General features: G+C 37.6%; 1 protein-coding gene across 1 annotated transcript in view; it reads left to right on the top strand.

Annotated features, from left to right (window-relative positions):
* The window catches only part of GRIP1 (glutamate receptor interacting protein 1), a 364,416-nt gene that overhangs the window by 193,101 nt on the left and 156,917 nt on the right, over nt 1–14,398 (top strand). Inside the window, 1 exon segment of the mRNA XM_079142206.1 lies at nt 7,341–7,421. Within this exon segment, the coding sequence (XP_078998332.1) occupies nt 7,341–7,421 (81 nt within the window).

Here is a 14,398-nt window from a genome sequence, read left to right as displayed (position 1 = left end):
ATGTTGATTGGAGCAGGGCTTTCTAAGCATTAAGTTGCATTTGAATCACCTGTAGATTCACACTTTTAATTCATAGTTCGGTGGGACTTGAGGTTCAGCATTTATGATAAGCTCCCAACTGATGTTAATGCAGATTGTGGACCACATTTGGAAAAGCAAAGACTTAGATAATAATGGAAGACAATGGTTTTGTAAGACAGGCCTAAAATAATGCAAGAAGCATAATTGGTGTTCTTTTTAGCTATAATATTTAATACTTAATATTTAATATTTAATGCTTGAAGTGGCTATGCAATTATGATTAATATAATTTAGAGGACATCCTATAATTGTGAAGAAACCATTATTTGTACCTTTGGGTTTTTTTAACTTTTAAATTTTTGTTTGCATCTTATAAGTTTTAATTTCCAATATGATAAATAGTGACAGATATGATCTACAAAAATAAAAACTTCTTAAGGTCCTTGGTGATTTTTAAAAATTTTTTTCTTTCCACATTTTTATTGGTGCATTATAGTTATACATGATTATGGAATTTGTTGTTACATATTCATACATTCACATAATTCAAAACTATAATTTGACTATTATCCCTTCCTCCCCTTCCTTTCCCTTCCCTCCTCCCATCCCCTGATCCCTCTCCGCTATTGATTTCCCTTTGCTTTTCATGAGATCCTCTCTGCCCGCCTCACACACACACACTATTCATTTCCTTTCTCCTCTCTAGCATCCACATTTGAGAGAAAACATACAACTCTTGACCTTCTGAGTTTGGTTTATTTTGCAGTACATAATGGTCTTGAGTTCATCCAGGCACCTTTGTTTTTAAAATGAAGTTGTGCTCTATTCATATGATTTTTTTTTTAATGTTTAAAAGCAAAAGACCTGGTCCCTTTAAGAATATAAAGCACATCTGTGTCTGAATTATAAAACTGTAAGGAAACCTGCAGAGTCAGGATAGACATTAATACCATGCAGATGCAAAACAAGTCACAAAATAGGGGAGGGAATGTAGATGGATGGAGTGAGGGAAAGCTCATATCTTAATGGGAGAGAAACCCTCTGCCTCTGCCATCAAGCTCAGATAAGTCTTATTCCCTCTGGTTCAAACACAGCTGTATGGACTATTTTATCAGGTTAGGGAAGGAGATGAAATTAACTTATTCTTTATGATAAATTGTCTGCAGCTTTTCATGTTATAGCCTGGAATGCCAAAGCTGTATTGCCACAGCCTGCATAGGAGCTTGAGCCTTCTGATTATAGAAGGGTCCAGAATACAACTTCTGCTTGACCCTAGAAAAACAGGATTATTTTAATCTGGAAGGAAGAATGATTTAGGATTGAAAAGGTGTACTAGATTATATTTTTGAGTTTGCCTTTATGTGAAGCACTGTTATCATAGTTACACATCATTTTAATAAGAAGAGAAGGACATAACTCATTTCTGTTGTTAAAACCCTTTGACAGCTATCCTTCAGGAAACGTTGCTTAAATTGTAGAGTATACTATCAAATCATCAAGGCAGCAAACTGAACTGAAGGGTCAGGGTACAAGAGAGAGAAGCAGCCACAATATGTGCATGCTGAACTGGGATAAGATGCTCAGAGGACCAGAATTCAGAAAAGAACAAGGTTTCCACCAATGCAAAATTTTCGTGTTAGTTAAAAGCTCAAAATGTCTTGCTTCTTGATTTTCCTGATTGCAGAACTCTGGATGGGTCATTGTCATGGATCCCCCTCTCTCTCCCTATGCCCCACTTCCACCAGCACCCTAAGCGCATGCTCATCCCCCCTTCTTGCTCAGGAGAATCAAGCACCATGTCCCACTCACTCCTAGGAGGTAATAGGAATTCTGCAATCAGCATTCCCCTGAAAGTTTCATTACCTTCTATCCATTTTGATCCTCATTTTGCACATAGTAGGCACTAAAATTTGTGGAAGGAAATTGAATTCAAGGAACAGATTATTTCCTTCACAATGGATTTTGTTTTGTTCCTTTATGGAAGAGAGTTTTCTTCTGCATTTGTAATGACATGAGCACTGTGTCATGAGCTGCCTGTCTCCCCACTGCTGGAAAATGGTCCTAATGTTTAAATGCACAAAATGTCTTTTATTTTTTTCTAATCAAGAAGTTAAGGAATCTTCTGGCTTAGCAGGTGCCTCAATTGTGCATAATTAGTTACTAAGAATTGTTTAGCAGAAGTTGATTAGTCTCAGCCAAAGGAAATTGAATTTTTTTCTTCAACAAAACACAGAACACAGCCATAGATTTCTGAAACCATAGTCATATCTGCTCTGTCTGAGAAGCCCAGACCCTGGAGAGACAAGAGCCAGTCTGATTACATGTAGATGCTGTTTGATGCCAGGCAACCATTGCAGGATATGAGAGCTTGAGGGGACCGAAGCCCCTTGGAGATGTGTTTCTCCAGCTCCAGCATGGGCTTTGTCTGTGATGCAGAGTGGAATCTTCCTCCATAGGTGCCTGCTGTGTGTTTTTCAAGTTTATATAAACACCAACTTCACGTAGAATATATAAAAAAATAAATGACCTGTGTTTGCCTTTCCTGTGTTTGGCACATGAGGACACTGGCCAAATTGACGTATATGAGATAGACAGATGGCTCTCTGCATTGTTCTTCTTCCGTTTAAAGTGTATGCTTGAGTAAGCCCTTTCTGAGCCTCTGACACCATGTCAGTTGTCCCTGTTAATGGAGGGCGTATTCCCTGGTGTCATGGGATGTTTCTGCAAAAGGACCTGTGTTTTTCCTTGTTTTTACCAATATTCAAGCCTCTCTGACAGTGGGAGGCCATCATATGTGACAGTGATTATCTAGCTGCTAAGATTTCATTAGAAAAGGCTGGCAGTCCTGGTGCCCTGAGATGCCCTTTATGATTACTTGCAGCATTCATTTCAGGGAGCAGCAGCTCACTGGCTCCTTGTCTGCTTTGCTCCACACAACTTGCAGAAAAGATCTACCGTGGAAGTCAAGCCTGAGAGTTTGGTATGAAAATCAACATTATTTTGTTTGAAGGAATTATGTTGAAGGTTGTTTGATAAATCTTTCTGTTATGATTTGGATAGGCGGCGACCCCTGAAAGCTCATGTGTGAGACAATGCAGGAATATTCAGAGGTGAAGTGATTAGATTAATAGAGCTGCAACCTAGTCAGTGGATTAATCCATTTGAAGGGTTAATGATTTGAATGCATTAATGGATACTAACTTTAGGCAAGCGAACATGGCTGGAGGAGGTGACCTGATGGGGATTATATTATCCCTGCTTCCTTACACTCAAGATCTCTCTGCCTCCTGGCTGTACTTTGGGGAGCTGTTTTCCTCTGCCACACCCTTCCAGATGTTCTGCCTCACCTTGGACCCAGAGCAATGGAGTCCAGCCAACCACAGAGTCAACCTCTGAAACTGTGAGCCAAAATAAACTTTTTGTCCTCCAAGTTGTACTTAGACAGTCAGGTCTTTTGGTCACAGTTATGAAAAGCTGACTAAAACACTTTCTATAACCTGAATAAAAATGAAAGGAAATATATTTTAATATCATTTTTATGAAGAGCCACAGATTTTTAACCTGTTATAGGTCAACATTTAATAGCTCTTGGGTGGTGATGTGATTTTACAAGGAATAGGTTATAAGAAAAAGAAAATCAGAGATGGGAGGGAACCTAGCTCACACACTTAAGGCTACTTGTTTATAATAAATGCTCATTTGGAAATTAAATATAATTCATTCATCTATCAGCAAATATTTAATGAATGCTCAGTATGTGCCAGGTGCTATTCTAAACATGTTATCTATTTATTGATTCCTTTCCTTATTTGACCTACTTTTTTATTCATTTCTATGTTTGGATGGAACTTCAAAGTCTAGCTGGTGCCTCCCTGATGACCAAAGGAAAAGTATTAACATCTATATTATAATTCAATGACTTAGTAAAGCCCATGCTGAAGAACAATGAATTGAATTGGTATTTCTTTTATAAATATTTATCTTTAAAAGAGTGAACTTGAGAATATTATCTACTTTAGACAGGAAAAGGAAAGGATATTTATTCATGTGCCTGAAGAATTGACTACAGTGGCACATTTCAGAGGTTTTGTCCTAAGAATTACACCATGCAAGGTCTCTGCTGGCATGATGGGCCTAGTGTGATACTGCAACATGTAAGCCAATAACCTAAGGAATCACCATCTCTCCATAAGGAAGTAAGATAAGGAGGACAGAACATGAGAATAAAGATAGATAGTCTAGACTCATTCTAAATATGTGTCCTTCTTTAAACTTATCTCTCTGGGCCCCACACCTAACCATAAAATGAAAGAGTAGTTTAGATGGTCTCTTATAAATATGTCAATCTAGGAATATATCTACAAATCCACTTAAGGACACATGGAAAGGGCATGACAGAGGCCTCCATAGTTTTCCATGATTCATGAAGGGGAATAAAAATACTCCCTGGACATTCTTGTCCTTTGGAATCCTGTTATGGAGCCAGGAGTTATTGATTCCTTCAGTGTCCCACTCCATTTCTATTTGACTGGCTAAGACAATCAAAACCTGACTTTTAGTAAATCAATGAAGAGAGTGGAAATCCATTTTGTGATGAAAAAGGCTCATGTTGCCTTTTCTTTGTTTAAAATAAAGATACAGGCCAAGTTCTCGGAAAACCAAGGGTTACCTCACACCATGCTTCTCTGTTGCTATGCACTCCGTAACTCTTGTGAGAGATGCTGCCAAGCTCCCCCTCGCTTCCATTTAGAACTATCGCTTTCAACCTGGTTCACTTGGGCAAACTATTCTTAGATAGTATTGAACTTGTTTCAGTCTGGTCCTTTGACTAAGACAACTTTTGGCTTCCAGATAATTATATACTTTTGCCTGTGCTCAGGAAAGACACTGGATGCTAGGCGTATAGGAGGGATGGGGGATGGTGATGTAGATGCTGGCCAGGTGGCCATCTATAATTCAGTTTCAACCTTTTAAGGATGTGCATAACTAGACTATCTCAGCTCTAAATCAAGGAAATTGCTTTCAAATATAAATGAGAAAACCATTTTACCAGGGTTGAGTATATCCATAATGCAAACTAGGTAAATTTCTAAAGGAATGTTTCCTTAAAATAGAGCATCAAGTACAGATAACTCCAGAGTCTCCCAGGCAAATCTCTTACTACCCTTTAAGAAAATTCAACACTGGATTCAAACTAAGACTTTAATGGGCAGTACTCTTAACAAATTGAAAACTGAGAAAAGCCTTTAGATTTCTAAGATGCCACCTTTAAATCAGGTTGTTGTGATCTGTATCACTTGACTGGAGCTCTGTACTTAAAAAAAAAAAATACACAAAGTTTTGGATAATGAAAGAAAATACATTTTTAAAGCAGTCTTATGAAGAATCTCAAATTTTTACATAGAGTCTGTTTTTACAGGTGCTATATAAGCTTGGCTATTAAACTGCCCCTATGAGAAAAAGCACTCGAGTTCCCAGGTGACAATGATGGGCAGAGGGAGACTTTGTAATGCAATGCTTAGATTTTGTTTTGTGGTTTTTGATTATACTCTAAATTGTGTTTGCAAAGGGAAGAGTTGGAGACCTGAGATGCTACTTTAAAAGCAACTGTGAGCTGGGCATTGTGGTGCACACCTGTAATCCCAGCAGCTCGGGAGGCTGAGACAGGAGGATCGTGAGTTCAAAACCCGCCTCAGCAACTTGTGAGGCCCAAACAACTCAGCAAGACCCTGTCTCTAAATAAATTATTTTAAAAAATAGACTGACAATGTGCTTCAGTGATAAAGTGCCTCTGGGTTCAATCCCCAGTACTGGGGAAGGAAAAAAAAAAACTGCAATGTGGTTGATTGTTTTGGTATCTGAAAGTTGGTCATATTTTTTATGGTTGCAAGAATGTAAAGAAGTGGGCAACAAATGGAATATAAACATGAAAGAGTGTGACTGTCATTTTTTAAGTTAATTGCAATTTACAGTAGTGTTAATCTTTACTTTTTGTCATCGTTTACAAAGACCTTGTTAGTTTTATGAAGAAATCATGAATCATTTCAACGAGAAGAACATCCTAGAGAGGAAATGAATTCCTCACTTTTGAAACACAAGCCACTTAGGTGGGAGAATTCATGTTCTCAGATGATAAAGCTTTGTTTCTGAATTAAGTACTTGTTATATTTAATAGTTTGTCGTGTGCAATATGGTTCTTTTTAATTCCTTAATGATTTCTTGTTTACACAACCATAAATAACAAACGAATGTTATAGTGTGACCAGAGTATCACTTGGTTCATTTAGCTGAACTGAATATGCTAGGCAATTACTGCACTTATATTCACTGAGCCATATAGGACCTTTTCTTGAAACTTACGATTTTTACTCTGACATCTCTTACTGGATACAAATGCCACAGAAACTAGGAAGAGTCATTCCTTCCTATAGTTTAACCCTAATATCTGCCATCCTAGGTCACTCTTCCTGTATTCCAAGTCAGAGTAAATCCTAAAACAATTGCCGTACTTATAATTTGATAGACCCATTTCCTCTACGATCTCATCACTTAGTGTTTTCATTACTGAGCTTCTTGCCTAACTCATACTGTGCTGAACTTCAGACTTTCTGTCTTTTCAGTTGCTCTTTTTATTGTTCTGCAGGTTATTTTCATCTCTTTGTAAAAGAAAGCCAGTCAGCTCATTGCAATGTGCGTTCTCTTTTGCCACCATGGTTCTTCCCTCTTCCCGGTCCAGCTTCTCTGGTCTCACCTCTGAATGACCCTATCCCTCTGCTTTACCCTGGATGTCAGTTCACACTGACAGGACTAACCTACTAACTGTCTTTATTCTCCTATGATACTAATGCTCTGTCATCTGCTTATCTGAAATATTGCATTTCTTTTCATTTCCTTTGTTCTTCTACCTGATTTATTCTTAGTGCCCATTGAGCCATTTTATTCCTTCTTTGTCCTCCAGCTCTACATAGTCACTGATATTTATTTATCAATGAATGTAGGTGACAGGCAAATAATTTATATACCATATTTGCATACTTCTGACAACTTTTTAAATGTCTTCATGTGCATTTATAGCTTTTGAACCTCACAACTCTGAGGTAAATGAAAAATTTACCCTCTTTTACAGGGAAAGAAGCTGATTTCCAAGACATTTTTCAGACTTGTCCCACAGTTCACCCAAGTTCAGGACTCAGGTCTATCAACTCTTTCTACTGTGCCATATCACCTCTCTCTGGCAGAAGGATTGCCATCCATTAAAGATCTTCACTGCACCGGAAACCTGATGGAAATTAACCAAACCCTTCATTGTACCTTTGCAGATGAGAGTCCCTACACTAAATCCGCCAGCCAGACAAAGCCGCCCGATGGAACATTGGCTGTGAGGAGACAGAGCATCCCAGGTTAGACCAGACTGTTGGATTTTTCAGCTGTTTTACCTACTTTTGAATCCTGTTATTGGGTGATCCTAAATAATCCTAACCTGGTACTAAAAGTCATGTTATTTCATAGAGTGTAGACTCCATTCTACACAACTTGTTCAAACAGTAGTCAGAAGCTAGACTTTGGAAGACCTTACCAACTTGTGAAAATCCATCTTATAATCTGTCATAACAAAATCCTTTGTGAAATGACTTGAATTTATTTCAACTCTCACTCATTTACTTACTCTCACCTCTGTTTTCAACGGGGTGGCTTTTTCACAGCAGCATCCATTTCTTTACTGAGACACCTGGCAGGAAAAAGGGGATGGAAATTGCAGTAGCAGATCGTGCATGCTGAATTAAAAAAAAATAACTCCTTTCTTCTCATCTCTTTGAACCTGAATTTGCTTCCACTGAGCAGCAGTTCTTGTAAAATTCTGGGACTTTGCTTCCCCAGGAAGGTGTGATTGAGATTCTTCTAATGCCGTGAGAGTAGCCTGTGTTTTTCCAAGACAACAATGTCTCTAGCCCACAACTTCAGTGTTTTGAAGCTTTGATTTTTGAAAATGACACAAAAGCATTCAAGTTCTCAAAGGGGAAAGGAAATTCAAATTATAATTCAAACTTTATCTCCACTGGATAATTCATGGAAAACCCCCTTAGGAAAGCAACAGTACTTAAGAGCAGAGTTTAAAGCATTAGTACATCTAAATATGTGTCAAAAATAAAGTGTTTATGTATTTTATGTAAACAAATTGAGTACAGGTAAACCTCAGCTATAGGATTTTTAAAGTAGCAGTGGTTCCTGCATTAAATTGAATGGACCAGCAAATCCATCCGTGAAAAGGGAAAATTTCCATTTGAATAAAGAGCACGATGGGCCCAGTTTCTGAGCAACTTTGTTCATGATTATTATTTATTTTTATAATTTTTACATGTGGTTATTTTTGCTCTTATTCTGAAGGCTTAGATTTATTATGAAAGTACATGGCTTATAAGGAGACACAAGTACGTTATAGATCCTTGTTGCTTTGAAGATTCTAAAGCAATTTGAATTCTGTAATTAGATGGCATCACCCAGTGAGATTTCTTCTATTCCATCCTATAAAGCAGCATTCTTAGTGCTGGTCACGTTTAGAAAAACTATTGCAGTCAGCTATGGGCTGTGTTCTCTGCTTTCTCTTTTTCAGTTGTAAGAAAGTACCCAGCGTTTGAAGGTCAAGAATGTCAGTTTTCTATCAATTCCTTCCTGTATTCATCTGGTGAGAAGAGACAAGAGACTTCCCACTGTCCTTACTACTTTAGGTGATAATAAACAAACCCACCAACTTTTTTTTTTTTTTTCCGATGCTGGGGATTGAACCCAAAACCTTGTACTTGACAGGAAAGCACTCTATGAACTGAGCTATATCCCCAGCCCCAACTCTTATTAATGTTTTCCTTTCAAAAGTTTTCTAGTTACATACTAAATTTAACACAGGTTTGAGGACTGGACTTAAAATCATTTAGTAGTCTTTGAACTTACATGTGAGGCAAACAAATTGGTTACTCATAAATTTTAGTTTATAACCTACAAGTGATTCTTCATTTTAGGATTTTTCCTTTTATTTCTCTGTGTGCCAAATTTAAAAGTCACTGAAATTATGAACATTTTTGTAAGCATCATGGGTTGTTCTCATGGAGTTCAACCAGTGGGGAGGCAAAAACTGTTCATCACTCCTCAGGAAGAAACCAAAGGGTTCAGGAACCTTCAAAATCTTCTCAGTTATTTAAAACAGCACTCCGACCTCCCCGACCCCCACAAAAAAAAAAAAAAAGAAAAAGAAAAAGAATAGACCTCATCAGCCAAATAGTTAAGAAACTAAAGTGGTTAACAGCTGATCATATTCACTATTATCTGAAGGAGGAAATTAAAGAACTTCTTGGAAACTGCTTCATGACTGACTGAAGACTCTTAGAATTCTAATCCTTACTTTATTGTCTTACTTTAAAGTCTACGAAGCCTTGTTCTGGCCAAAAGCTGGGGGAGTGGAGAAATGCACAGAGGGGAAGGCCAGGTAAATGCATGCTCTAAGATTTGCTGGAGATTTGGCAAAAAATTCTAACGGGGTCTGATAGCCTACATTGGACCACATAGGGCTGGAAGTGTTAGATTTGCATTTACAGCTTGTCTCCCTTTCTCCTGCTCATCTCCCAGTTTTACTTCCCTCAAGGGGTTATTGCGGTTATTGCCATCCTGGGAGCAAGGGAAGATGCCTTTAGAGAAAAGCACACCAAGGAAAAGAAAGCCTAAAGGAAGCTTGGCTCAGCTACCAGCCCCTGATCTCAGTACAGAGGTTCCCTCCTGAGGTAAATGCAGCCCCAGGGCCAATTAACTCCCCTACCTGCTGGGAAATAAGCCAACCCAGAGGCTGAAACCTCAGAGGAGCATGGCTTGACCCAGGACTCCCCCAGAGCTCCTCTCCCAGTGATCCAGTGATGGTGGTTGAATTTGACTATTCCTATCAGCACTTCCTTTGATGAATGGGATGGGGCTTTGGTGGAGGAAGAGTACATGGTAGCAGAGGGATCCAAAGCCTGTCTGTCAAAGTTCTGTGGCAGTTTAGCTGTTATTTGAAAATTACTCTATAAATGTAGATCTGGTGCTTCCCAGAGAAAATGTTTATTTACATATACAGATAAGATTTCTTAACACGGGCTCCACTATTTTCATGGCATAATAGGCAGTAACTTTTAACTATACCAGAAAGGTAATCTTGAATTTTAGCAGAAGTATAATTTGCTTTTCATTCATATCAAAATTCAGTACCACTCTCTAAATCCAAAATTACCACAGCAATTATTTTATAATCACAAGTCAAATATGTATCTTTCATTAAATGCCAGTTCTAACTGTAAATCCTTTCATCTCCCTCCTTTTCTCTTCCCAAAAAAGGGAATGAATTAAACATCTCTTAGGAGCAAAATACATTTGCTTTGGATAAAGGGAAAATGCATTATTAATGTTATTTGGGAACTTGTCATTTTAATCATGTCTCTTATGGCAAAATATGTAAAAATAAAAAGATGTATTAGTCTTTCATAAGCTTTTGTAACGTTTTTAACAATCATAGTAAAAAATGACATGAGTTTCCCTACCATGCTGGAGTTTAAACTTAGAGACAACGTTCTGTTTAATGTGAAGAAGTATATTTGCACTGTATTCCTGCCCATTTTTTGAAAGATATGATGAATTCCAAGTACAATGATATTTTGAACTAACAAATTCTACAACATATCGATCTATATTAAAAGGAATCTGTTGTTCTGATATTCCTTAATTTGACAGATAACTGGTGAGTTGAAGCTTGATTGCTTAAGGGGGTGTCCAAATTATTAGAGGACATCTGTACAGACTCTGGGTTTGACAGATTTTTGAAAACAATTTGTGGTTTTGCCACCTTAAAGATGAGGTATTTAATTATGTCTGTCTACTCTCTGTGAAGGGAAAAGATAGGATACTACCCAAAGCCTAGAGTTAGGATATTATTTATTTGACTTGCCTCCCTTTTTCCACTCAGGATATCTTTCTTTGATTGTGTTAGTCTTGAAAAAGAATTCTGAGCCATTGACAAATGCAGGGTGATATCAAGTACTTATGTCTATTGCATTTCCAAAGTTGGGTGCACTTAAGAAAAGTGTCTTAAATCTGCATCCAGAGGTCACTGAGATCACAAAACATTTGCACAGGATTTTTCCCCTTCATAAAATAATAGAAAATACATTTATTAATGGAATGAAGTTGATATTAGTCTTTCTGGGTTGTCACATTTAGGTACTTGGGGATAAGTGAAAATATAGAGTTGAGTTTTAAATGCCCAGTAGCCCAAAAATATATAGACAAGTTGTTTAGAATATATCCAGGAAGGATTAACACCTATTAAAAAATTTAAATCTGGAAAATAATGCCAGACTCTTGATCACTCAAATTAAGGGGGTAGACAAAAATTTTGAAGGTTCTGCCCTTTCTGTTCAGCATTTTCCTATCTTTGCTAGGCACACAATTTGATGCTTCGTTGGTCTAAATTCTCATCCTTACAGCAGGTCTCTAGGGTGACTTTTAGACTAGGATTTTTATAGCTACATCACTGTTCAGGTGTATGAAGGGCATTTACTCTGAATTTTATGCCTGGTTCTACTTCATCTGTTTAGTTCTACCATTGATCTTAAGAAATGAATGAGTCTCACAGATAGGAGACTTATTCAAAGTCTATTGAACCCACCAACTTTGAAATGTCATACAAAGAATGGGACCACAGATGCTAACCAAAGTCACCAAGTCAAGGCTGTGCTATTAGTGAGACGTGACCAACATCCGGAAATACCAAGCAACAAGCACCTTTGCCATGCAGTCAGGCTTCCCTGCATCCTCATAAGCATTCCATGGGGCAAGAGGAGCATAAATGTGGACCTTACCAAAGCTCCTCACTGGCAACATAACAAAACCTCAAAATAATGACGTTTCCAGTGTTACAATTTGGATATTTGACAAATTAGCTGAATTATCACACATCTTTAGAGATAGGTTTCTAAGATCAGAAAGTCACCACTATAGGCAGCACTATGTATATGCCTGTGACTCTGCCCCTCCCCCATTTGTATTTGACTTTTCTATATGACTTCTCACTGTCTGAAATTAATTGATGAACATGTTCTCATTTTCTTTCTTAGTCTGTAGCTAAAATTTAGCTTAATGAGGGCAGGTACTGTATATGTCTTGTTCACTCCTATATCATCAATATTGGAACCGTGCTTAGCAGATGTTAGGAGTTCAATCAGTACTTGTTGAATGAATGAAAAAGCAAAGACCACCTGCTTGGTTTCTCTGTGCCGATTCTGAGACCTCATGACTAGTAAACTTTCCAACATGTTTTCTGCCTCATTGAATGCTTCTACAAATGCAGGCATGTTGGCCTTGAAGCAGCATCAAATATCACATTTCTAAGGAAACTATCTGCTGCCCAAGACTAATGGATGAAATATAGTTCAGCTCAAAGCTAAAAACTTTTTAAAGGCCAGAGATCTCTCTCCAGCCTCATTTGTTTCTGTTTAAGCAGAAAATGTCTGTGTAGTCCTCCAACATCTGAAGAAAACGTTTGAACGTCATTTAACAATAAATTTGACAAGATGAAAGTTGTTCATTCTGCTGTTCTGCTATAGAAAAGGGTTTTTAAAAAGGTGTGAAAAATCACTCAAGTCTATAAATAGAGCAATGCAAAGTAGAACTTATTACTTATCATGGCAGGTACACATTAAGGATTTCCCCCAGAGAGCTGATCCAGTTTGCTATGTGACTGGGGTATGTACTGAGTTCTCAAATAGCACTGGGCCAAGAGAGAGCAGCTTGATTTGTGTGTTCAGTGTTGTAGTCTTCATTAGCAATTCAGAACAATGGAAGTCTATTCTGTTTGAACTTCTCTCATGCCTTAGTAACCATGGCTGAAACACAAGAAAGTGGTACATACGCAGCAAGTGATTTTTAAATAATAATTCCTCTAGTGTGCAATTCAGTTGAAATTTATTTCTGGTGACTTAAGACTGTGCCTTGATGTTCCCTGAGACCCCTGAGTTACAGGAATGATGGCACTTGCACAGTGCCAGGCTCCTGGTCACTCAGTCATAAGTGTCTGAGAAACATTTTACAAGAAGCCTCAAGGATACGAGACTTTTCCCTCAATAGCTTTTGCACTAAATAAAAATGAATTTTCCCATTCTCTAGGTTAGAGAGACCTTCAATTCTGTGTTTTAAAATTAAGTGACTTTAGAGAATTAGGCTGGGTGAAGGTCTTATTGTTTGACCGGCATTGAGGAATGTGAAGAAAGATACAGTTTACTATAGCATTGAGCTCTGGGGCCATTGATACTCCTCTTTTTTTCTTCCACCTTAAATGACTTTGAACAGCTTCCCAAATTTCAGTTACTCATATATCATGTTCATAAATTTTGTTACATAGCTATATTATGCCTTATTATAATAAACGTGATTTTCAGTAGATTTAAATTGATTCATTTTCTTAGTTTTCTCTTAAACTTTAATATCTGTGAATCGGTGCACTAATCATTTTTTCCCAATATAAATTTTAAATGTTTCCAACTAAAAATTTAAAATAAAGGATTATAAGTCCCCTCAAATCACCTGGTGTCCATCAATGTTTGTTTATATGCACCATACTTTGGAAAACACTGATTGGGTTGAGATCCTTCTCTTATGGAATGAGTTTGAGAACTCCAGTGCTATGCACTTTATTGGTACATCAATAAGTAGTTGTTGATTTTTCATCCAGAACCATGTCATTTAAGCAGGCGCAAAACGCATTTGGGGTTCTGTTAAGAAATGAAAAAAAAACAACAACACTGAACAATAAAGAGTTAAAGATAAACACTGAATAATACTGAATAATATTTACCCAAAGTTTAGGAAATAAAAAAATATTTAATAACTCTTAAATATCCTTACACATTTCTAAAACCTACAATTAAACTAAATATTAAGCAAGTGTTATAAGGACTTCCCCTTCAGATTTTAGGTGAACATACATTAAGCACTGGGCAGCGCTGTTTGTTCTGATAGCACCCTGGTGCTTCCCTGCTTTCTGCATGGAATGTGAACCACTACGCATCAATTGCACACCTTTCACCAATGTGTGCTTCACAGCATTGCTCCTTTCTTCTCTAACCAATCCTTTACTTGCTCCTTATATCCACAGTAATAAAACAATCTCTCATTTTTTTTTTTGATCCTGAGCATTCTTTTAGATTGACCCTCATATATAGTCATTTAATATGTAATTATCCAGCACCCACCATGTGCTGGGTACCGTTCCAGGAGCATGGATGTGAACCAGGCCTTTAAATCTCCATACCCCTGCAGTTGGTGAGCTAGTGGAGAAGACAGACGTTCGACAAACATTGCATCT

Source organism: Sciurus vulgaris (genome assembly GCF_902686455.1).
Source record: "Sciurus vulgaris genome assembly, chromosome: 5".
NCBI classification, from domain to species: domain Eukaryota; kingdom Metazoa; phylum Chordata; class Mammalia; order Rodentia; family Sciuridae; genus Sciurus; species Sciurus vulgaris.
This window is presented reverse-complemented; position numbering and strand designations above follow the sequence as displayed.